This window comes from Erinaceus europaeus, chromosome X, assembly GCF_950295315.1.
Source record: "Erinaceus europaeus chromosome X, mEriEur2.1, whole genome shotgun sequence".
In the NCBI taxonomy this organism is placed as follows: Eukaryota; Metazoa; Chordata; class Mammalia; order Eulipotyphla; family Erinaceidae; genus Erinaceus; species Erinaceus europaeus.
Genome location: NC_080185.1, coordinates 21734724 through 21760995, shown reverse-complemented (window position 1 = coordinate 21760995; position 26272 = coordinate 21734724). Strand labels below are relative to the sequence as shown.

At 40.6% G+C, this 26272-nt stretch overlaps 1 protein-coding gene across 1 annotated transcript in view; it reads left to right on the top strand.

Moving 5' to 3' along the window:
• Window positions 1-26272, top strand: part of ADGRG4 (adhesion G protein-coupled receptor G4) — a 167009-nt gene that overhangs the window by 133011 nt on the left and 7726 nt on the right. Inside the window, 4 exon segments of the mRNA XM_007534529.3 lie at window positions 7116-7237; window positions 9942-10210; window positions 16923-17001; window positions 21134-21414. Of these exon segments, the coding sequence (XP_007534591.1) occupies window positions 7116-7237; window positions 9942-10210; window positions 16923-17001; window positions 21134-21414 (751 nt within the window).

Genomic DNA, 26272 nt, shown 5'->3' with positions numbered 1-26272 from the left:
GCTGTTGAGTCTCTGGTCTCTCTTGGAGTTTGCTTATTTTCCTGGTGTTATGTGTTTTCCCTCTATGGGTAAAATCTTCTTTTATGTGACTCTCTTTTGTATCCCTTGTAGGTCTGGTTTAGTGGCAATGAATTCTTTCAGTTGTTGCTTACCTGAAAAGCTCTTTGTGTCTCCTTCAAATCCGATTGATAACTTAGTAGGACGAAGTATTCCTGGGTGGACATACCTTTCATTGAAAAGTTTGAATATATCCTGCCAATCCTTTCTAGCCTTTGGAGTTTCTAGTAAGAATTCAACTGATAGTCTCTTTTTGTTATTATTATTATTTGGTGATTTACAAAATCACAAAATAACAGGGGTACAATTCTATACAGTTCCCACCACCAGAGTTCTGTGTCCCTATTCCCTCCATTGGAAACTGCAGGATTCTCCCAAGATCACAGAAATGGGCTGACTATTATTTATATAATTGTCTATCTGTTTATCTATCTGTCTGTCTGTCTAATATTCCCATTTTTTTATGGTCTTGACTTCTCTTTCATTTTAAGTCATACCTACATCTTTCACTACTTCCAAATGTCTTTCCTTTATTCCTCTGGGTCCTGATGGAATTGGGTTTCAGAGTCCTCTGGTCAACTTTCAAAGATCTTTATGGGGTATAGAAGGTGGGAGGTCTACTTTCTGTAATTGCTTCTTCACTGGACATGGGCATTGAACCTTATACCCAGCCTGTTTCTATCTTTCTCTAGTGGGGACTGCTTTTCTTTTCTTTTCTTTTTTATTTAAGAAAGGATAAATTAACAAAACCATAGGATAAGAGGGGTACAGTTCCACACAATTCCCACCACCAGATCTCCATATCCTATCCCCTCCCCTGATAGCTTTCCCATTCTCTATCTCTCTGGGAGTATGGACCCAGGGTTGTTGTGGGTTGCAGAAGGTGAGAGGTCTGGCTTCTGTAATTGCTTCCCCGCTGAACATGGGCGTTGACTGGTCAATCCATACTCTCAACCTGCCTCTCTCTTTCCCTAGTAGGGTGGGTCTCTGGGGAAGTGGAGCTCCAGGACACATTGGTGGGGTCTTCAGTCCAGGGAAGCCTGGTCAGCATCATGATGGCATCTGGAATCTGGTGGCTGAAAAGAGAGTTAACATAAAAAGCCAAAAAGATTGTTGAACAATCATGGACCTAAAGACTGGAATAGTGCAGATGAAGTGTTGGAGGGTATTCCCTGCATGCTCTTGTGTACTTCTGCTTTCAGGTATATATTTGGGAACTGATTTTCTTACGGGCTTTCCTTTGCTTCTCTGTAGCAACTTTCAAAATAATCTCTTTACCTTTGATCTTTGCCATTTTAATTGTTTTTTATAAATATTTTTGAAATTTTTAAATATTTATTTACTTTCCCTTTTTAGCCCTTGTTTATTATTGTTGTTGTTATTGCTGTCATTGTTGTTAGATAGGACAGAGAGAAATGAAGAGAGGAGGGGAAGACAGAGAGGGGGAGAGAAAGACAGACACTTGCAGACCTGCTTCACTGCCCGTGAAGTGACTTCCCTGCAGGTGGGGATCCAGGGGCTCAAACTGGGATCCTTAGGCTGGTCCTTGTGCTTACCGCCACATGCGCTTAACCTGCTGCACTATACCTGACTCCCGCCATTTTAATTGTTATGTATCTTGGTAAACTTGGGTTTAGGTTAAGTTTTTCTTAGAGCCTTTTTGAGCCTCCTGAATGTGGTGCTCCATCTCTTTCTTTAATTTGGGGAAAATTCTCAACTATCAATAGAATATCTTTGAATATGAATTTTGTACCTCTCTCGCACCTCCTTTTATCCCTGTGACACACTAAGTGTGGTTCCTCTTGATGTGGACCTATAATTCTCTGATATTATCTTCATTGTCTTGGTGACTTTTATTTAAACTTTTTGTTCTTTGCTTTGGTATTTGGTGTCTTATCTTGAAAGTGTTTTCTGCTGCAATATTTGGTTCTATCACTTTACTCTTCATTTATCTCAGCATTGTTAAGAATTTACTAATAAATTTCCTCATTGTTTCCTAAGACTGTTTCAGTCCTCTGTATTCTCAGTTTGGTGAATATCTCTTGGACTGTAAAATTTTCTTATTAGTGACTTAATAATGAACAAGATTGTAAGATAACAAGGGTACAATTCCATATAGTTCGCACCATTGTTCTGTGTCCCATTCCCTCCATTTAAAGCTTCCTTATTCTTTACCACTCTGGGAGTATGAACCAAAATTCTTTTTTTTTTTAGTTTATTTTTTATTTAAGAAAGGATAAATTAACAAAACCGTAGGGTAGGAGGGGCACAACTCCACACAATTCCCACCACCCAATCTCCGTATCCCATCCCCTCCCCTGATAGCTTTCCCATTCTCTATCCCTCTGGGAGCATGGACCCAGGGTCATTGTGGGTTGCAGATGCTTCCCCGCTGACTATCTGGTTTCAGATAAACATTTGTAGCATTTAGTCTATTCTCCTAAAAAATGTGATTGGGATCTTGATAGGGATAGCATTAAATTTGTATATGGCTCTGGGTAGTATATTCATTTTGATGATGTTACTTATTCCAACCCATGAACATGGAATATCTTTCCACTTCTTTGTGTCTTTTTATATTTACTTGTGACTCATAATTATCAGTATACAAGTCTTTCACTTCTTTGGTTAAGTTTATTCCTAGATATTTTATTGTTTTGTTGCTACAGTAAAAGGAATTTATTTTTGTATTTCAACTTCTTCTAACTTAATGTTTTCATTAAGGAATGTCACTGACTTTTGAATGTTAATTTTGTAGTCTGACACCTTACTGTATTGCCTAGTGATTTCCAAAAGCTTCTTGCTGGATTCCTTAGGTTTCTCTATGTATACTGTCATGTCATCTGCAACTAGGGAGAGTTTGACTTCTTCTCTTCCAATCTGTATTCCTTTAGTTCCTTGCTCCTGCCTGATTTATATGGCAAGAACTTCCAACACAATGTTGAATAATAATGGTGATAGTGGGCAGCCCTGTCTAGTACTTGATCTGAGGGGAAATGCTTCCAGTTTTTCACCATTGAGTATGAGGTTGGCTGTAGGCTTGCTATATATAGACTCCACTATCTTCAGGAATTTTCCATCTATTCCCATTTTTGTAGTGTTTTGATCATAAGGGGATGTTGTATTTTGTCAAAGGCTTTCTCTGCATCTATTGATATGACCATGTGCTTTTCAGTCTTGCATTTATTGATCTGGTGGATCATGTTGATTGATTTACATATATTAAACCAACCTTGCATCCCTGGGATAAACCCCACTTGGTCATGATGAACAATATTTTTAATAGACTGCTGTGTCCAGTTGGCTAGAATTTTGTTCAGTATTTTAGCATCTAAGTTCATCAGAGATATTGGTCTGTAGTTTTTTCTTTTGGTTGTTTCCCTATCTGCTTTTTGTATTAGAGTGATGTTGGCTTCATAGAAACTGGAAGGGAGTCTTCCGGTATCTTCAATCTTCTGGAACACTTTTAAAAGTAGAGGTACTAGTTCTTCTTTGAAGGTTTTGTAAATTTCATTTGTAAAACCATCTGCTCCAGGACTTTTATTCTTGGGAAGGAATTTGATAACTGTTTCAATTTCAATAGCTGTGATGGGCCTGTTCATCTTATCTAGTCTCTCTTTACTTAATTTTAGAAGTTTGTAGGTATCTAGGTAATAGTCCATTTCTTCCAGGTTCTCTAGCTTGGTGGCACATTGTTGTTCATAGAATCATGTCATGATATGTTGAATTTCTGCGGTGTCTGTTGTGATATCTCCTCTTTCATTTATGATCCTACTTATTTGGGTCTTCTCCCTTTTTGGTTTTGTGAGTCTGGCTAAAGGTTTGTCGATTTTGTTCACTCTTTCAAAGAACCAATATTTACTTTCATTGATCTTTTGTATGGTTTTCTTATTTTCAATGTTATTGATTTTTGCCCTAACTTTAGGGGTTTCTGTCTTTCTGGTTGCTTTAGGGTTCCTTTGTTCTTCTTCTTCTAGGTCTTTAAGATGTGCAATCATGCTGTTTATTTGTGCTTTTTCTTGTTTCCTAATGTGGGATTGTATGGCTATGAACTTCCCTCTCAGTACTGCCTTAGCTGTGTCCCAAATATATTGATAGCTTGTGTCTTCACTTTCATTGAACTCTGAAAACATTTTTTTTCTCTATTTCCTCTTTGATCCTGTAATTGTTAAGTAGTGTACTGTTGAGCTTCCATATTTTGGGACTATTGCTAATCTTCTGTTGATTGTTAAGTGTTAGTTTAATTCCACTGTGGTCTGAGAAGATGCTTGGGATGATTTCAATGCTCTTGAATTTGCTGATGCTGTCTTTGTGGCCTAACATATGGTCTATCCTTGAGAATGACCCGTGTGGATATGAGTAAAATGTATATTCCATATTCTTGGGATGAATGACTCTGAAACTATCTAGTAGTTCTAGGTTATCTATCTCCTCATTTAGGTACCTCATGCCTTTATTGATTTTCTGCCTGGATGATCTGTCAAGTTGAGAGAGTGGGGTGTTAAAGTTCCCTACTATGACTGTGTTGCTGTTAATATATTGCTGTATCTCTTTCAGTAGATGTTTGATGTATTTATATGGCTTCTCATTGGGTGCGTAGATGTTAATTGTCAAGTCCTCTTGATTGACCGATCCTCTAAGCATTAAGTAGTGTCCATCCCTATCTTTTTAAATTTTATTGATTTTAAAGTCTATCCTGTCATATATGAGAATAGCTGTTCCTGCCCTTTTGTGTGGGCCATTGGCTTGTATGATAGTTTTCCATCCTTTCACTTTTAGTCTGTGTTTGTCTTGTTAGGTGAGTTTCCTGTAGACAGCATATTGTTGGGTTGTGTTTTCTGATCCATATTCCTACTCTGTGCCTGTTAATAGGTGAATTCAGGCCATTGACATTTATTGATATCAAAGGTTGAAGATATTTTAACACCATTCTTGTAGATTTTTTATATTCATTTATTTATTCCATTTTGTTTCCCTTGTTTTATTGTTGTAGTTATTGATGTCATCGTTGTTGGATAGACTGAGAGAAATGGAGAGAAGAGGGGAAGACACAGAGGGCGAGAGAAAGATAGACACCTGCAGACCTGCTTCACCACTTGTGAAGAGACTCCCTTGTAGGTGGTGAACCGGGGGCTTAAACCGGTATCCTTTCATGGGTCCTTGCGCACTGTGTCACCTGCACTTAACCTGCTGCGCTACTGCCCAACTCTCCATTCTTGTAGACTTTTAGAGTGTTCTTATAGATGGCATATTTATGGTGATCTGACTGTTTCTAGGAGACCTTTCAGAACTTCTTTTAGGGCAGGCTTGGTTATAGTTGACTCTTTCAGCTGTTGCCTGTCTGAAAAGGTTTTTTTGCCTCTATCTAGTCTGAATGACAATCTAGGAGGATACAGTAGCCTTTCTCATAGAGCACTTGATAGATATCTTGCCATTCTCTTCTGGCCTGTAGTGTTTTTGTGGAGAAGTCTGCTGCTAATCTTATGGGTTTTCCTCTGTATTTGACTCTTTGTTTTACTCTTGCAGCCTTCAGGACCCTTTCTTTATCCTTATTCCTTCCAATTGTAAATGATGTGTCTTGGTGTCTTTAAGTCTGGGTTAATTCTGTTTGGGACCCTCTGGGATTCTTGAAACTTTATGTCTTTGATGTTGTCCAGACTAGAGAGATTCTCAACTATTATGTCCTAAAGAATGCTTTCTTCCCCTCCCTCTCTTTCTTCCTCTGGTAAGTCAATAATGCATATATTATTTCTTTTGAAGTCATCCCATAGGGCTCTGTTGTTGTTTTCAGTATCTCTTAATCTCTTTTTGAGATCTCTTACTTCTTTTAAGTTCTCTCTAATTCATCCTCTATCTTGCTAATTGTGTCTTCAGCTTCATTCATTCTATTCTCTCTCCCCTCTACTGTTTTCTGGAGTCTATCTATTTTGATACCCTGTTCTGATACTGTTTTAGCTTGTTCAGCTAGTTGTATTCTTAGCTCAGCTATTTCAGCTTTCAGCTCTCTAATAAACTTGGGATGATTAGTGTTTTCTTCCAGAGTCTCATTTGTTGTTTCTGCATTTCTGATGATAATTCTTTCAAACTCTTTACTCACTCCTGTGATTATTTCCTTAACTAGTGTTTGGATGTTGACCTCATTATTTTGTGCTTCAACCTTTGGGGGGCTTTTAGCTGAACACTCTTTCTGGTTTATTTCTCCAATATTTCTTCTTGTTGGTTTAACCATTTTATATAGTATGTTATGAGGTCCCTCTCTCAGTACTTTTCAAATTACTGATCACTCTTTCCTGGATTAACTTGTGTCTAAGTAAGGTAATTAAAGGGTTCACAGTTGTGGAAATTGACAGATGTTTCAATATTACGTTAATCCCCGAGTTGGAGCACAGTGGCTTAAAAGCCTCTTTTTTTCTTTTTCTTCCCTGTAAGGGGTAGATAGCATAGTGGTTATGCAAAGAGACTCTCATACCTTAGTCTCCAAACTCCCAGGTTCAATCCCCTGCACCACCGTAAACCAGAGCTGAGCAATGCCCTGGTTAAAGAGAGAGAGAGAGAGAGAGAGAGAGAGAGAGAGAGAGAGAAATACAAGAGACATAGGGCTTTTCAAAATCTATGTAGGCTATGGGAGCCTGAGGGCTTTTAAACTATAAGTAGGCTTCTTAGCTTAATCACTGACTCCTGACCAAGAGATAAAGCAGGGTGGGGCGGAGGAAGATCTAGGTGGGGGTTATGTGAAAAACTGAGAAATGTTGTACAGTTATACATGTACCAACTACTGTATTTAACTGTTGATTGTAAGCCATTAATCCACCCAATAAAGGGGGAAAAAGATACCATAGTTCCAAAGTTTCCCCCAAATGCTGTGGAGACTGGCTTCAAACCTGGGTAACACTCATAGCAAAGCAAGCACCTTCTTAGTAGTCCCATACTCTGGTTTTATAAGAGGTATAACAGAGCCACTTTATACACCAGGAGCTTCCTGTTAGTGAGTACTATAAGAGTTTTGTAATAAACTTGTTCTAGTGCATATATAAGAAGCAACACATTATATTCCCTAGGACTTATCCAGGTCTTCAGTGGATGCAGTGAATGAACGAATACTTACACTTATAACGTATACTGGATGTGGAATCTCCTCCATTTTTCTGGGAGTTGTGATGGTGACATATATAGCTTTTCAGTAAGTTGATAGAGCCTTGCTTTGAGTATGTTTAATTTGGTTTGATTGATGCTACTGTCACTGTAACCATGTTAATTTCATGTGATTTTATAAAAGGTTTCTATTCATCACAATAGGAAGAGGTCAGATCTATTGGATTGTGAAGTGGACAGATTAAAATAAAAAACCAAGGCTCCTCTTAAAAAAGAAATTGTAATTGGATTTTTTAAAAGCAAGTACATTGGGATAGGAAAATACTTCTCTAACAGGATACAGAAACATTAACCATCAAAAGAAAAGGTTGATAAATTGGACCTCACTAAAATTAAGGCCTTCTTTCATCAAAGGACAGCATTAAGATAGTGAAAACTCAAACCACAGACTGGGAGATGAAATTTGCAATACATATAGCTGACAGAAGAACTGAATGTAAACATTTCCTACAAATAAACAGCAAAGAAAAAGCAAAAGACAGACAGTACAATTAAAGCGGGCAAAAAACTTAAGTAAGCATCTCATGAAAGAGGATATAATGCCTCCCCTTAACCCTTGCACAAACAACCAACGTTCATATGTTCTTAATAATCAGAGAAATGTTAATTAAAGCTATGATAATGCTCAAGAGAATGGCCAAATTGAAAACACTGACAATAGTAAGTTTCACGAAGAATGTGGAGCAGTTGAAACTTTCATACATTGGGGATGAGAATGCAGAATGGCACAGACATCTTGGAAAATTCTTGGATAATCCTTCCTAAAGGCAGATATGAGATGTTGAAAATACCACTTGATCTGCATGGAGGTTCCTTAGGTGTATTCATATGCAAAGTTTCATTGAGTTGCATTATAAAGATTTGTACACTTTTATATCAGTTAAAAACACATACAAACATGTAGATATACCCTAAGGCACCCAACACACCCATCCAAAAAGATTTATGTATACTTATGTTCATAGCAGCACAATTTGTAATAACCAGAACCTGGAAGCAACCCAGGTGTCCAAAAACAGATGAGTGGGTTAGCAAGTTGTGGTATATATACAAAATGGAATACTATTCAGCTATTGAAAATGGTGATTTCACCGTTTTCAACCCATCTTGGATGGAGCTTGAAGAAATCATGTTAAGTGAAATAGGTCAGAAACAAGAGGATGAATATGGGATGATCTCACTCATAGAAGTAGAAAAACAAGATCAGAAGAGAAAGCACTAAGCAGAACTTTGACTGGATTGGTTTATTGCACCAAAGTAAAAGACTCTGAGGGGGGGTAGGGGGGAGGGTTCAGGTTCTGGAACATGATGGCAGACCTAGTGTGGGTTGTATTGTTATGTGGAAAACTGGGGAATGTTATGCATGTACAAACTATTATATTTACTGTTGACTGCAAACCATTAATTCCCCAATAAATAAATAATTTTTTTTAAAAACATACATACAATATAATTGCAAACTTTAAATCAATGCAAAAATCACATGTAAATACATTTTTTTTTAATTTGGAAAATACTGGGTTAGTTTCCATGAAGTACAACTGTGATTGCTTGTTGAAGTTAAAGTCACATTTCCACAATGTCTAAATCTTTGGAAAAGCCCGAATAACTCACTGAAATGGTTTTAGATGTAGATCCAAATCTGAGTGTGCTGAAGTAATGATGATAGAATGGAAGTTTGTAGGAAGTACTTTCCTTCCTTCTTTCCAAAGTATGTCAACACAGAAAAAAAAAAAACAAGACTTCATAAATAAGAGGTTAATAGCTTTCATGTTGAGGAAAGTTGCTATATTTAGGATACTGTGTACTAGGAAGGAGGGTAGAGAAACTTTAAAATTCAATACATGTATGGCCATAAGAGTGATTTGATTTTAATAGGTGGTTCTTTTACATTTTCAATCATTTATTTATTTATTTATTTATTTATTTATTTATTTATTTTACCTTGACACAAGAGAGAGAATTTGAGAAGGAAGCAGTGATAGAGAGGGAGAATGAGAAAGACATCTACAGCACTGTTTTACCACTAGTGAAGCTTCTACCCTGTAGGTGGCGATTGGCGGCTTGAAACTGGGCACTGCTTGGCCCATGTGCACTGTAACATGGGCCAAGCAGTGCACTCAGCCAGGTGTACCCCCCACCTGGCCTTCTAGATGGTTCTTTTATTATTTAATTTATTGCACAGAGAAGATGTTTGACTGGAAAACAAAAACCCTAACTTTGTAATGCCATTATTATTATTATTATTAATATTTACCAGATCACTGATCTGCTCTGGCTTATGATGGTATTGGGGATTGAATCGGGAACTTCAGAGTATTGGACATGAGAGATTTTTGCATAACCATTATGTTATCTCTCCCACCCTGGAACTGTAATGTTTTTTTTAATGCAAGGGGGTTGGGATAGGAAAAAAAAAAAAAACTTCTCTAGTAGGATACAAAAGCGCTAATCATAAAAGAAAAGAGCTGATAAGTTGAACTGCATCAAAAAATTTTATGGCCTTTATTTATTTATTGAATAGAGACCACCAGAAATCAAGAAGGAAGGGAGAGATAGAGAGGAAGAGAGACAGAGAGACACCCGCAACACTGCCTCACTGCTTGTGAAGCTTTCCCCCTGCAGATGGGGACTGGGGGCTTGACCCCATTTCCTTACATGCTCAACCAGGTGCACCACCACCTGGCCCCTTGAACTGCATTCAAGACCATCTCTTGCTTGTTTTCTTTTAGTAAACTCCGAAAAGATCATCCTTCCAAAATCCTTATCAACCTATGCACAGCGTTACTGATGCTCAACTTGGTGTTTCTGGTCAATTCCTGGTTGTCCTCATTCCAGAAGGGAGAACTTTGCACCGCAGCTGCTGTGGTGCTCCACTACTTCCTGCTGACCTCTTTCACTTGGATGGGCCTGGAGGCTGTCCATATGTATTTTGCTCTAGTCAAAGTGTTCAACATATACATTCCAAATTACAGCCTCAAATTTTGCCTCGTTGGTTGGGGTGAGTACATCTGCTCTTATCCTTGATGTTATTTCTGGTATGTATGTTTTCCTAATTCTGACTCCATTTGGGCAAGTCATTTTACACCAAAATCTGCAATTTCAGGTAAGGAACTACAGATTGTTTCATTGCTGTTTGGTGTCCATCTCTTATTCTGCCTACATAGCTCTGTCAAATCCACTTCTGACATCTGCGGAAAAGAAATTGCCCCCAGATATGTACTGAACTCCTACTTGGGTAGTGTGCTAGTTGCTGAGTCTACTGCAGTGAGCATTCAGATTTTACCCTTCCCTTTATAAAAGTTAATTACAACAAATGCTTCTTGATGTAACAGTCCACACTGAGGCAGCACTCACAAATGCCACACATGATTCTAAGTGTTTTCTAGAGTGTTTTCTCCTAAGTGTTTCCATGTATCAGACTCTGAGTTCAATCCCTGAGAGCACAAGAGAATGACAAAGACAAAGCAGAGATCCATGGATGGTAGAGAAAATACATTTCCTCCTCTCTCCCTCTCTCTTACTTTCTCTTAAAATAAATGTTTCTTGTACCTTTTATTTTTTAATTATTTTAAATGTTAAATTTTTTATTTGATAGAGACAGCCAGAAATCGAGAGAATGGGGGGAGAGAAAGAGAGAGAGTTTTTCCTAGACTGTTTCACCAGTCGAAAAGTTTCCCCCTGCAGGTAGGAACTGGGTGCTCAAAACCGGATCCTTGCGCATTGTAACATATGTGCTCAACCAGATGCACCACCACTTGGCCCATCCTGTACTTTTTAATCTTCACAGTATCTCTGGGGGAAAATTTTGATCATTATTCCTTATTTATTATTATTCCATCATTATTTATTGAATGAGGAGGGGCAGGCAGTAGCGCACCTGGTTAAGCACACACATTACAGTGCACAAGGTCCCAGGTTCAAGCCCCTGGTCACCACCTGCAGAGGGAAAAGCTTCACAAGTGGTGAAGTGGGGCTGCAGATATCCCTCTGTCTCTTTCTCTCTTTATCTCCCCCATCTCAATTTCTCTCATTCTTTATCCAATAGTAAATAAAGTAAATAGAAAAATATCTAAAGGAAGACACTGGGAGCACAGAAGGTTTAGGAAATTTGCTCCCAACTCACAAAACTAGTAAGGCAAAGAACTGGGATCCAAACCAGAAATTCTGTCTCTACAGGTTGGATTTGCAACTTCTATGAATTAAGGCTGTTTAAGGCATGACAGAAAGACATATATATATATATATATATAGACCTGCTTCACCACCTGTGAAGCGACTCCCCTGCAGGTGGGGACCTGGGGGCTCAAACCGGGATCTTTATGCTAGTCCTTGCTTAACCTACCGAGCTACCACCCCACTCCCCAGAAAGATTTTTCTATGTGTGCAAGAGACGTGACCAGAAAGGAATTCAATGTGAATAAATACACTCTCCACTAAATGTCACATCACTGATTTACCTTTCTGAATTTCTAACAGTGGTTGTCCTTGCTTATTTAAGGGAGATTTTGGGGGGCTAGGCAGTGGCGCACCTGGTTAAGTGCACACATTACAGTGTGCAAGGTCCCAAGTTCAAGCCCCTAGTCCCCATTTGCAGGTGGGAAGCTTCACAAGTGATAAAGTAGGGCTGCCGCTGTCTTTCTGTCTCTTTCATTCTCTATCTCCCCTTCCCTCTTGAGTTTTGGCTTTCTCTAGCCAATAAATAAATAAATAAATATAAAAAATAAAGGAGATTTGGAGGTAGGTGTGTGTGTGTTGTTCTGTTTTGTTTTATTTACCAGAGAACTGTTCAGCTCTGGTTTATGGTGGTTCTGTGGATTGAACCTGGGATCTCAGAGCCACAGGCATGACAGTTTCTTAGCATAACCATTATGCTATCCCCTCCCCTCCCCTCTCAGATTTGGAGGTTCTAAAAATGCATTGAACACATATATTTATATTAAATAGGACACATGAGGAGACAGGTGTTATCTTCACTGCCTTGATAGAAACAAAAGCTCCCCAACTAGATACTCATATTCTAATATTTTGTTAACCAAGTACATGCTTTGTTAACTACATAGTCAATGCTATTATCAGTGCTGATGGATCAGAGACATGCAATTACTAAACAGAGCCTGATGTAAAAATTGTTTTAACACACTTTGGAATACATCGGAAACACAGGCATTTGACTACAGGGAGTTCAGGAGCATTTTTTAATTGTTTATTAGTGATTTAATAATGATTAGCAAGATTCTAAGATAACAGGGGTACAGTTCCATACAGTTCCCACCACCAGGGTTCTGTTTCCCATCTCTTCCATTAGAAGCTTCCCTATTTATCCCTCTGGGAGTATAGACCAAAATTCTTTGTGGGGTGCAGAAGGTGGATGATCTGGCTTCTAAAATTGTCTCTACACCAGACATGGACATTGTCAGGTGGATCCATACCCTCAGCCTGTTTCTGTCTTTCCCTAGTGGGGTAGGGTTCTGGGAAGGTGGGGTTCCAGGACACATTGGTGAGGTTGTCTGCCCAGGGAAGTTGGGATGGAATTCTAGTAGTGTCTGCAACTTGATGGCTGAAAGGTGGTAAGATATATAGCACGAAAAACTGTTTAATAAACAGGAACCCAAAGGTGGGAATAGAGCGGATGAAACTAGGGGTCTTTAGGTGGGAAGAAGCTAGGAATTTTATTTTTGGTATATTCTAAGGGGCCCATGACTTTACTAATTTTTGCTTGAGCCCAATAACTAACATGCAGGTGGGCTAAAAGCATTGTCTGGGAAGATGGTGTCAGAGTTGAGAATAGGACTAGAAAGCTGGATCAGGGCAGAGTGTATCTGGGAGCATTTTAATAACTAACAAATGCAATAAATTATAAGCAAAAGAGGGCTGGAAAAATAACTCACCTGTACTGTGCCTGCTCTAACAATGCACTTGACCCAGGTTTAACCCTGTCCCTCACCTCCCTGGAGGGTGCTTCAGTGTTGTGTTGTCTTTCTCTCTGTGTCTTTCCATGTCTTTGTCTGAAGAAGTCATCCCAAAATAGTGAAACTAGAAAAGAGCCCCCAAAAAATGTAAAGAAGAGAAATACTAGTATCTGTTTATATGTAAAACTCTACCTTTCTAATGCCAGAACAACTTGTTGAAAGGATTTATTTATTTTTATAAGATTTTTATTGTTGTAGTTATTGATGATGTCATTGTTGGATAGGACAGAGAGAAAGGGAGAGAGGAGGAGAAGACAGAGAGGGGGAGAGAAAGACACCAGCAGACCTGCTTCACCGCTTGTGAAGCTTGTGAAGTGACCCTCCTGCAGGTGGGGAGCCGGGGGCTCGAAGCCAGATCCTTACGCCGGTCCTTGTACTTTGCACTAAGATTTTTAATAGAAGTAATAGGATAGGATTTGTCTTGAAGCTTTATATTTGAAAGAAATTGAGAAGCCAGAGCACTGCTCAGGTCTGCCATATGGCAGTGCCAAGTGTCAGGATCCTTCATGGACCCTCTCCTCAGTCAGACCTGGTCAACTAACCCACTCTATTGTGCACCAGAGGTGGGGGCCAAAGAGGTCTAGACCAAGGGCAGCAGGGGAGAGTGTGCTCGGATCTTTCCCTGTGACCCGTGGCAAGAAATGAGACCAGAGATCACCCAGGAGACAATGGTAGTGGATAGTCCGTTTATTGTGTGGCAGAGCAGAGTTTTAAAGGGTGGTAGGGACAAGGAGAGGTCTATTAAGGGATACCTTATATGGCCAAGACAGCGTGGGTAGAGAAATGGTGAGGGTCTTTCCAGTAACCCTTGGGTAAGTGGTCGAGCTAGTTTGGGGAATGAGGAAGTGAAACTGCCAGCTAGCACAGAGGGGATGTGGGTCCCTGCTGGAGGGAGACTTACAGGGGGGCTGGGACCCGTTCAGCAGGTTCCCTCTTGCTCAACCCTTATAGGTGAAAACCCCCTGGGGAAATTGACAGAAGGCCTTTACCTCCCAGGTATCTAGGGGTCCCCCCCCCCGAAGGCCCATGCCATGCTCGACCTCTGCTTATGCAAGGCCACACAGCCAAGGATTAAACCTAAGCACTCTAGAACTTCAGACATTCAAGTACTGTCGGGCTGCGCCTAGGAGAAGAGAGAGGGGAGATCCAGAGCGGAAAGGGAACACAAATCTTTATTCGCACGGGCACCTCAGAGTTGGGTGAGAGCGCAGTGGTTCAGACCACGTGGAGGTAGCAAAAATGGCTGCCTCCCGGACCACTGTTTTCTGCATCTAACCACTGAGGTGAAAACTGGGCAAGAGGGGCGAAGGGCAGAAGGAGAAGGGCTTTATAGGGCAACAACTGGGAGTGACGTGTCGGGACAGGATTGGTTGGGAAGGGTACTTCAAGAATATCGCATTAACTCTCATGGGAACTGGCACTAGCCTGAGGGGACATCTGGTGGAACAGGTGCTCTAAGAATGTCCCATCTATCGAGGGAACTGGCACTAGCCTGAGGGGACATCTGCACAGCAAAGTACTGTGCTCAAACAGACTGAGCTATCTCCCCAACCCGCTTTCAGCTTCTTGTTTGTTTGTTTTTGTCTGTATTACATATTTTGGAAGTGACTGAAACTCAGCTACCCAAAGAGAGAAAAATCAGAGCACTGCTCCACTGTTGAATATGGTGATGCTGGGGAGAGAACCTGGGGTCCGTGAGGCCCTCTTCCTTTATTTAAAATAAATCTGCAGGAGTCTGGTGGTAGTGCATTGGGTTAAGCACACGTGGCACAAAGTGCAAGGACCGGCTTAAGGATCCCTGTTTGAGCCCCCAGCTCCCCACCTGCAGGGAAGTCGATTCACAGGTGGTGGAGCAGGTCTGCAGGTGTCTTATCTTTCTCTCCCCCTCTCTGTCTTCCACTCCTCTCTCCATTTCTCTATGCCCCATACAACAACAACGACATCAATAACAACAATAATAAATACAACAACAATAGAAAAAAAGGCAACAAAAGGGAAAATAAACAAATAAATAAATATAAAATAAATCTGCTGCCTATTCAAGGCAGTAGGTAAGTTCATCCATTTTTAACATTTTAATTTTAATTGAGATAACATTGTTTTACAAAATGGTATATGTTTTAGGGCTAGAATGTCATGCCTCTTCAAAATATGTTACCATGCCACACCCATCACTAAAGTGCCAACATCCCTTTACTAAGACTGTTGGATCCCTGCCACATTTCCTTTCTTCCTTCCTTCCTCTCTCTTTCTTTAAAAAAATTTTTTTCATTTACTTATTGAATAGAGACAGAGGGAAATCAATAGGAAAGGGGGAGATAAAGAGTGAGAAGGAGAGACACCTGCAGCACTGCTTCACCACTCATGAATCATTGCCCTTGCAAGTGGGGACTAGTAGCTTGAACCCTGACCTTTGTGCATTGTAGCATGTGCATGCAACCATGTGCACCACTGCCCACCACCCCACACTTTGGACTGGATCCCCTCCATTCAGATTCTACAGAGACTAAGGCTTTGTTTTTGTTTGACTTTATGTGTCCCTTGCTTTGTCTCTTTATATTTCACACAGAAGCAAGCACAGCCAGTATTTATCTTTCTCCTTTTGGCTTATTCTACTTAGCATAATCCACTCCAGTTCTACTCTTCGCATTTTAAAAGGTTAGATTTTATGTTTTCCTGTGTTTGAAAATATTCATATATATCACATCTTCTTTATCCACTCACCATCACGGGCACACTTAGAAAATAACATCCAATAGGCATCATTTTTGTTTTGATTATCAAAGTGTAGTAAACTCAGCTTGAGGACTGCCTTACAACTTCCACCCTAAATGTGAGGTCTTTCTCCAGCCCCCCCTCCCCTTTTCACCTTCCAGCAGGTATTTTTTTTTCAGTCAGAAATGATGCTAAGTGTGTGACTTACAGATCTGAAAATGTCATTCTATTTGTTACAAAATGGGACAGCAGAGGATTTGTCCAGATGCTTTTCATGGGGGATTTGAAATAGTCTCTAGCAAAACCCATAAAATGGATATGGGTCTAACAGTTTTAGTTTAGGAGATATAGATTGTTGATGATAAAGGAGTCATTTAAGTTTTGCAAATGAACACGTGATTGGATTTTCAAACCCTTTGTCTATACTCATGTCACGTGTGACCACTTTGACTAAACTGATTGCTTTATTACAGTATGGCTGAATTGACTGGTTGTTAACTGGTGAATCTAGTCAAAATGTCAAACTAGTAACGAGCATGGAAACAGTTCTGTAAAAAAAAAAAAAAAAAAAACAAAGGCACTGAAGACTGCAGCTGATTGCCAATGGCCTCCCATCAAGGTGACCTAGACAAAAAGGCCCAGCCAACTAAGGGCAGAAGTGAACCAGAGAAAAAAAATTGGTGTCCCATTATCTGAGAGGAAACACTTGGTGCGAAGTTGCATTCTGATGAAGTAGCTTCTTCTTCCATTGCCAAGTTGATTTTTTTGGCACTTGAGCTATTTTTAATAACCAGTGGGAGTTGTATTGGAGCCATTGGCATGCTGTTTAGTTTAGCAGATTGGAGAACTCCTAGAAATGTTTAACTTGGAGGAATTAGCAAACATTTTGCAAACAATGGTATTTGGATGCCCGCACATCTGTGGCTTGTTGAAATAGTGTCTTCGTGTATCATCACCCACTGTCATTGATCAAGACCTCTCTCCTGCTGCCTAACACGATGCCCCTGGCTTGCTTCCTCACTCTAGGAATCCCGGCTATCGTGGTGGTGATCATACTCAGTGTGAATAAAGACCTGTATGGGACTCTGAGCACAATGGTAACCTTGTAAGTACCCAAGTCTCTGCTTCTCAGGACTTCAAGCTCTTGACTGGCAAGGGTGAGATAGGGTGTTCCCAACTAGGTTCAAGGAGGACTCTGTCTCAGTACTTCAGACCTAAAGAAAATCAGGACCATGATCCTATAACGGTGAGGTGATGGGTTCTATGTGATCTTAGGCAAGTCACCTTAACTCTTACTATAGTTTCCTCCTTTGGAAAGGGGGAAAAGGGTGGTGGGCAGAAATTAAGAGGCACACAAATGAAAATGACCTCTTGTGTAGAAAGTCCTCAGCCTGTGGTCTATTTGTTGGGGAGGGGTTCCATGTTTACTGGCAACTGTTATGATTACAAAGCTCTCAAAAATTTAAAAGGAAAGGGGGCAGCCACCATAAAGAAATAATGAGAGCTGGGGCCGGGTGGTGGTGCACCTGGCTGAGCGCAAACATTATAATATGTAAAGACCAGGCTCAAGCCCCTGGTCCCCATCTGTAGGGGACCACAAGTAATGAAGCGGTGCTGCAGCTGACTCTCTGTCTCTTCTTCTCTTATCCCCCTCCCTTCTCAACTTCTGTCTCTACCCAACAGAAAGAAAGAAAGAAAGAAAGAAAGAAAGAAAGAAAGAAAGAAAGAAAGAAAGAAAGAAAGAAAGAAAGACAAATGCTGAGAAGAGTTAAAAACAATAGTTTGTACCTTTCAAAGACAATGGTCTTCCATGGAGAAGATACCATTACCTTTCTTTATAAATTGACTCTGCTTTGTTATCCTATTTCTTCCATTTATCCTGTTTTCCTTCTTTTTAATGCATAAGTCCACCCTGTGGGGTCTCTCATTCATGGCTATAAGACAATATCCATTCACTTTATTCCACCTTTCCAGAACACACAAGAACACATACACACACACACACACACACACACACACACACACACACATTTCTATGTAGTAATTTAGGTTACACAATTTCAATTCATCTTTTTAATTATTTTAATGTTCTCATATCTTCTCTCTTTATCATTGTCTCTCTCAAGTTCTTCCTGGCTATAGATTTCTGCTCCCACCAGACTGGAATCAAATGTAGGAGGTCTTGCCCTAAGACTCTTCCATCTTTCATATAGAGATGACAGTTTCTGGAGGGTTCAGAATTATATTGCCCTTTTCAGCAGATGTCTTTTTTAAATTTTTTATTTATAAAAAGGAAACATTGACAAAACCATAGAATAAGAGGGGTACAACTCCACACAATTCCGACTACCAGACCTTCGTATCCCATCCCCTCCCCGATAGCTTTCCTATTCTTTACCCCTCTGGGAGTATGGACCCAGGGTCATTGTGGGTTGCAGAAGGTTGAAGGTCTGGCTTCTGTAATTGCTTCCCTGCTGAACATGGGCATTGCCTGGTCGATCCATACTCCCAGCCCAGCAGATACCTTCTAATTAAAATTCCTTATTTTCTCTTTCTCTCCCTTTTATTTACATTTCCTTCTCATCTCCTCCACCTAACCTCCCTCATCCTTGCTTGTTTTGTGACTTAAAGTCACAAGGTGAATCTTCTTCAAAGGTCAAAAGCAAAACCAGAACAAAACTAAGTCCATTCCCCACCCTGAAAAAAAAGTCCATTCATATGTAGATTGATTAGTAATAGGCAGAGTGCTCTGAGAGCTTTTTTTAAATTGCATTCTGAAGAGGTAATCCATACATGTGGCTTAGAATTCAAATGTACTGAAGATTACAGAATAAGAAGGAAGAATTCTCACTACCAACCCCCAGCTACTCAGTTTCTCTTCCTTATGCAACTCTTATCACCAATAATCAAATATGTTTATTTGTTTATTAGATAGAAACAGGGAGAAACTAAGATGGAAGAGGAGCAGGAGAGGGAAAGAGAAAAAGAGACACCTGCAGCACTACTTTTCCACTTGCAGGTGGGGTTGGAGGGTTGAACCTGGGACCATGTGCATTTAACATATGTGCACTAAACAAGCTTTACCACCACCTAACTCCCCTATGATCAAATCTGTATAGGGATTCTCTTGTACACTATTACTGCGGTGATTACCCAATACGAGTCAGTACTTAACAATGTGTCTTAGAGGTGATTATCTTTCCAAGCATGCAGCTGTTTTTGTTTTTTAAGTTTTCTCTAGCCTTTTTTTATTTATAAAATGGAAGTATTGACAAGACCATAGAATAAGAGGGATACAATTCCATATGATTTCTACCACCAGAACCGTGTATACAATTCCCTCCCTTGAAAGCTGTCCTATGTCCAGTGGAGAAGCAATTACAGAAGCCAGACCTTCCACCTTCTGTACCCCATGATGATCCTGGGTCCATACTCCCAGAGGGATAAAGAATAAGAAAGTGTCCAGTGGAGGGATGTGATATGGAACTCTGGTGGTGGGAATTGTGTGGAATTGTATCCCTCTTATCTTATGGTTTTGTTGACATTTTTATCTTATAAATAAATAAATAATCTGAGGTAATTGCAAACCTTCTTGGATGATGTCTCTGTCCATGAAAACCACAGTGCAGTTCTTTTTCAAAAGAAAACTGTAGAGCCATTCATTAATCCTCTGTCCAGTGTTGCCTTTTGTAGTCCAAACCTGTATCTGCAGAGAGGTTTGAAAGAGACATCATATTTAATGAAGTACAGCTAGCACTGTCCACTCTCCACTCTCTCTCTTTGTGTGTGTGTGTGTGTGTTTTATTAACTCTGATCATCTTATCATTGTTTGACAGTGTTCAGAAAGCCAGTCATTGCTCATGTCCGTTTACTGTTATTATTTATCATGCAAAGCAGAATTCATCCTGCCAATAGAATCTTATGTGTGAGGGGGGTGCAAAGGATCCTTTTTAGTGGGGGTGGGGAATAAATTGTTTTTCTGTAATTGAGGAGGAAAACAGTCTCCTAGGGAACAGAACTGAGAGGTTTTCACATAAATCAAGTAGAAGTGCTCTCTAAGGCTTCTGGCTCAGGACTAGAGAAAACCCTGGACTGGAGGACTCAGGAGATTGGGGTCCTAGTGCCAGTCCTAGTGCTCCCTGCCCCACTGAATGGAAGTGTGGCCTATCAAGACAGTTCATCTCTAGACCTGAGTGTGCTAAGGTGAAGTGAAATTGAAACAGAGAGCTTCAGATTTTCACTGGAAAAAATGAGTGTGTATGTGTGTGTTTGGTTGTTTCTTTTTAAAAAATATTTATAAAATAAAAAATAAAAAGGGAGGGTCGGACGATAGTACACCGGGTTAAGTGCTCATAGTACAAAGTGCAAGGAACGGCCTAAAGATCCCAGTTTGAGCCCCCAGTTCCCCACCTGCAGGGGAGTCGCTTCACCAGTGGTGAAGCAGGTCTGCAGGTGTCTATATTTCTCTCTCCTCTCTGTCTTTCCCTCCTCTTTCAGTTTCTCTCTGTCCTATATGACGACAATAACAAGAATAACAACAGCAACAAAAAAGGAAAAAATGGCCACCAGGAGCAGTGAATTCGTAGTGCAGGCACCAAGCCCCAGCAATAACCCTGGAGGCAAAAAGAAAAAAAGAAAAAAAATATGAATAATAAGTAAAATTTAAAAATATTGACAAGACCATAGGATAAAAGGGATACAATTCCACACAATTCCCACCACCATCCCCTCCCTTGAAAGTTTTCTTATTTTTTTTAATTTTTATTTATTTTTTAAAATTTTTTAATTTATAAAAAGGAAACATTGACAAAACCATAGGATAAGAGGGGTACAACTCGACACAATTCCTACCACCAGAACTCTGTATCCCATCCCCTCCCCTGATAGCTTTCCTATTCTTTATCCATACTCCCAGCCTATCTCTCTCTTTCCCTAGTGGGGAAGGGCTCTGGGGAAGCAGAGCTCCAGGATTTCCTATTCTTTATCCCTCTGGAAGCATGGACCCAGGATCATTGTGGAATGCAGAAGGTGGAAGGTCTGGCTTCTGTAATTTCTTCTCCGCTGGATATGGGCATTGGCAGGTCAATCCATACTCCCAGCCTGTTTCTGTTGTTCCCTAGTGGGGCAGGGCTCTGGAGAGGTGGGACTCCAGAGTACATTGATGAGGTTGTCTGCCTGGGGAAGTCAGGTTGTGTTTTTCTAATTCATGGTGGACTTGTCTGCTTTGTCTCTTACAGTTGTTGGATTAAAGATGATTCTACCTTTTATGCCTCAGTTGTGGCTTATTTTTGCTTGATATTTCTCATGAACATCTCCATGTTCTGCACTGTTCTTGCTCAACTGAATTCCATGAAACTGCAAAGCCAGAAGAATCGGCAGAAGATGATCCTTCATGACTTCAAAGGCACAATGAGCCTGACTTTCTTACTTGGCCTCACCTGGGGGTTTGCCTTTTTTGCCTGGGGACCTGTGAGGATCCTTTTCTTGTATCTTTTTGCCATTTTCAACACTTTGCAAGGTAACTGCTGTGCCTTTATTCTTTCTGTGTCTTAATGAGATCTCTATTTTGCTGCTTTGGGTCTCACTTTTCAGGGGTTCAAAAAAGGAAAAGACACTGCAAGAGTTCTCTGTTGTCAGCGAGTTGACAAGTGACCAAGGCAAAACATTAACTAGATGTTAGGGCTTCAGCACATGAATTCACAAATCTCCTCTCTAGGGACGTAGGAAGCAGCTCAGATCACTAACTCAACTCCAGCTGGTTGGCAATGTCTATATCAAACACTGGCAATACTTCCAATAGTATTCATTGCATAAACAACATGTTTTTATGCATGTGAGAGTATAGATTCATACCCGTGTTGTTATTTTCCAGTGTACAAACCAGCTGGACATAGCAATTACTGCACAGGAGAAGCATTGAACTCTTGGCCTCATAGAGTTAGAGTCTGCCTATATCTGCTATCCTAACTTGGGAAAAGGACTCATGTTTTGGAATTGCAATGCCATAAAGGGATGATGGTGGACGGCAAGGAGCAGTGGGCCAAGGGGAGAGGCCAAAGTTCTAGCCTGGGTTTCTCTAGAAACTAACCTTGAAAATGGCTGGTTGTGTTAAGATAACCCTAAACTAATGGTTCAGTAGCTCTTCAATATCTTTCCTATTGTCTGGATAAAGGATTGATGGAGTTATTAAATGGGAGGGCAAAGATAACATGAGAAATAAAAGCTGGAGTTCTCACTCATCTACCACTGAGTAATTGTTGAGATTCATTTTAAACCATTTGCCTTTTAAGAAACCTGGGGAGTCAGATGGTAGATTTCTAGCAGTCTCAAAAACCAAGTTTTTTTCCCTCCAGCATTATCACTGGGGCTCAATACCAGCACTCTAAATCCACCACTCCTGGCAGCCATTTTTTTTCTATTTTCTTCGATAGGACAGAGAGAAATTGAGAGGGGAGGGAATGTAGAGAGGGAGAGAGAGAGAGAGATAGACACCTGCAGACATTTTTTTTTTTTTACCTTTAGAGAAGTGTCCCAGCTGCAGGTGAGGAGAGGGACTCGAACCCTGGTCCTTGCACAGGTCTTTCCACATAGTACTATGTGCACTTAACCAGGTGCATTACCGCCTAGCCCCTGACACCCTATGTACTTATGCTCAAATTTGACCCAGATCATTTGGCTACTGGGGATGGCTGTGAGTTGACTTGGGCAGCCAAGTGAGTTAGGTCTCCCTTGATGCCCTTAATTATCTATTTAATAAACCTTTTTGTTTGTTTTCTTTTATGCATGTTGAGGAGTGAACCCAAGGTCTTCCACATGTGTAATACTGAGCGTCCTCCCCAGACCAATTTTCTCAGTTTATTTTAGAAAAGAGGGAAATATAAGAAGAAAAGACAGAGAGGAGAGGGGTTATAGCTCAGTGTCACCATTCATGAAACTTTCTGTGATGCTACCCATAGTGCTCCTATGTGGTACCGGGGCTCAAACCCAGAGTATCAAGCATAGTACGTGGTTCTCTGGTGTGATTCAGCAAGGAAAAGGGTTATTTCATCCAAAACATTTGGGAAACATGGTGAAAAACATCCCCATTCTTTTTAATATTGTATGTATGTATATATATATATATGTATATATATATACATGTACATATACATATATACAATATGCATGAGTGAGACAGAGAGAGAGAACAGAGAACATCTTGGCCATAAGTGGTGCTAAAGGGATCAGATTCAGGGCCTCGTACTTACAAAGAATGTACTCTAAGCACTGAGCTGTGTGTGTGTACACGAATACACTGCTGCCATTCTTTTTTTTAATTTTGATTATCTTTTTATTGATTTATTGGATAGAGACAATAAGAAATTGAGAGGAAGGGGGAGACACAGAGAGAGACAGACACCTGCAGCACTTCTTCACTACTTGTGAAGCTTTCACTCTGCAGGTGGGGACCATGGTCTTGAACCTTGGTCCTTGCACATTGTAACATGTACACTCAACCAGACGCACCACCACCTGACCCTCCCCCCTCCCCCTGCGCATCCATTCATTCTTGAGGTGGCACTATCTATTAATATGTTAGACTCTCTAAGAAATGATGTTGGTTACAATTTTTATTTGTTTTAACTCAGAATTTTAAGCACTCCAGAGCCCTTTAGGTTTGTGGGCATTAACCTCTGAGGAATGATGGTAAATGTGAATTGGACTACAGTCATTATTTGCAGTACTTGAAGGAGCTGTGGAGAGTTGCAGTAGAAGTCTAGACAAGGCACAGTGACTTCAGGGACCCCAGGCATGCAAGCTTGGTGCTCTAGCAGGCAGATCTAACTCTCAGGCCTCCCAATATCTCCATTTAGAATCAAACAGCTGTGGTGGTGAATCTAGGCAGTGTTCACTCTTTGGACTGTCCACAGACATGGATGAAGAACCAGTCACCTATGTAACCTTCTTCCTCAGTAGTAGTTCTAGGCTTCTACTTGGGTAACCAATTCTTTTTTTTTTCAGATTTTTAAAAATATTTATTCTATTTTGTTGCCCTTGCTGTTTCATTGTTGTTATTATTGATGCCGTCATTGTTGGATAGAACAGAGAGAAATGGAGAGAGGAGGGGAAGACAGGGTGGGGGGAGAGAAAGATAGATACCTGCAGACCTGCTTCATCGCTTGTGAAACTACGCCCCTGCAGGTGGGGAGCCAGGGGCTTCAACCAGGATCCTTACGCCCAGTCCTTGTGCTTTGAGCCACCTGTGCTTAACCTGCTATGCTACTGCCCGGCTCCCAGGTGACTAATTCTAAGGAGGAATGTGTTCAACCTATGGAAAGGGGATAAAGTGAAAGCTGACAAAAAAAAAAAAAAAGGAATTCCGCAAAGCAGTTTCAGACTTGAAGGGGGGGGGTGGGAGTGGGAGTGAAGATGTGTTTTCAGAACAGTAAGTACTCTATGTCTGTGGTAGAAAGATAAAGTGGTATCTAAGCAGAAGACCTGGATGGTAGACAGCGGGATTCAGGTAGGGATCGTCTAAGGATTCCTACCAAACTCCCACAGCTGCCAAGCTGTCATTGTCGATATGCTTGATGTCAACCAATCACCAAACATTCTTACCTGAGAAGCAGAATGTACTATCTTGTAGAGAGTGAATTTTCTTTTAATTCTTTTCTAGTGATGTAGACTTTAAAAATGTTTACATCGAAGGCTTTTTGAAAGAGAAAGAGAGACTCCACTACCACTGGTTGCTTCTATAAGGAACAGCGTCTTGTGGGTCCTCCCAGGACCTTGGCTTTACCATAAAGCAATGGCAGTAGAGATAGCCCCAGTTTCTGAGTCTGGGGGTATCCTGCCCTGCCACTCAAAAAAGACTGGTCCTAAAGTGAGTGCCACCTGCAATGTTCCTCAGATGTGACCATAAACTATAAGCTCAGACCAATAGGGACTTAGAGGTTACAAAAGCTCTGGTTCTAAATATATATATACACACACACCCTGGAGCAGGTAGACGGAGGTGGAAGTAAATAGTTAATTTTAGGCACAGAAACGTGTGTGTGTGTGTGTGTGTGTGTGTGTGTGTGTGTGTGTGTAAATGGGAGCTACTCCCTGCCCTAATTCAACTTTCTAGCCCTTTTCTCTACTCTGACAGCATTCTCTTGGGCAATATTCTTATCTATCCTCAGGCTAGCTACCAAACTTAAGCAAAACTACCATAGTTGTATGCCCTCGGGATCATGCCTAAAATGGTTTTCCCACCTACCCTAAAATCCCTAATCTCATCTGCTCTAACCCTACTTTTTGGTTCCTGTTCAGTAACAATCTTGTCTCAGCTTAGGTCATACCATCTCCCAGACACCAAGTTACAAATGCTACCATGACTCAATATCGACTTCTCTGGGAAGACAACTTCACCAATATGTCCTGGACCCTCGCATCTCCAGAGCTCTGGTCCACTAGAGAAAGATAGAAACAGACTGGGGGTATGGATCAACCCGTCAATGCCCATGCTCAGTGGAGAAGCAGCTACAGAAGCCAGAACTCCTACTTTCTGCTCCACATAAATAACCTTGATCTATGTTCCCAGCAGGGGAGAAATGATAGGATGAAGGTACGAGGGCTCTGAGCTCCAGCTCCTTCAGCACCCAGAGAGAGAGAAGGAAAAGGAGAGGGATATATGGAGGTATCTATGATGTAATGAGGAGCTTAGAGGGGAGTGAATCAGAAAAAGAAGGGGCAACCATGTATAAATATGGACAGACAATTGTAGAGAAGATGGTTGGCCCATGTCTACAACCTTAGGGGAACTGTGGTGGATTGCAGTGGGGAGAATGAAGATTCAGAACTCTGGTGGTGGGAATGGTGTGGATTCAAACCCCTGTCGACATGTCATTCTGTAATATAAAAATATTTAAAAAATAAATAAAGAGAAGGAGAGAGAGAAGAAAAACCTGTTTTTAAAAAGTTTATATTAGTGATTTAATAAGGATTGATAAGATTGTAAGATAATAGAGGTACAATTCCACACAGTTCCCACCACTGGAGTTCCAGGTCCCATCCCCTCCATTAGAAGTTTCTCTATTCTTTATCCCTTTTGAGAATATGGACCAAATTCTTTGTGGGGTGCTGAAGGTGGACAGTTTGTCTTCTCAGGATGGAATTCTAGTAGTATATGAAACTTTCATGGCTGACAGGCAGTAAGATATAAAGCAGGATATATTGTTTAATACACAGGAACTTTAAACAAACAAACAAATAAATAAAACACAGGAACCCAAAGATAGGAATATAGCAGATGAAACTAGGGGTCTTCAAGTGGGAAGAAGCTAGGAAGTCTATTCTAGGTATGTTTCAAAGGACCCATGACCTTAGTAATTTCTGCCTGAGCCTGACATAAA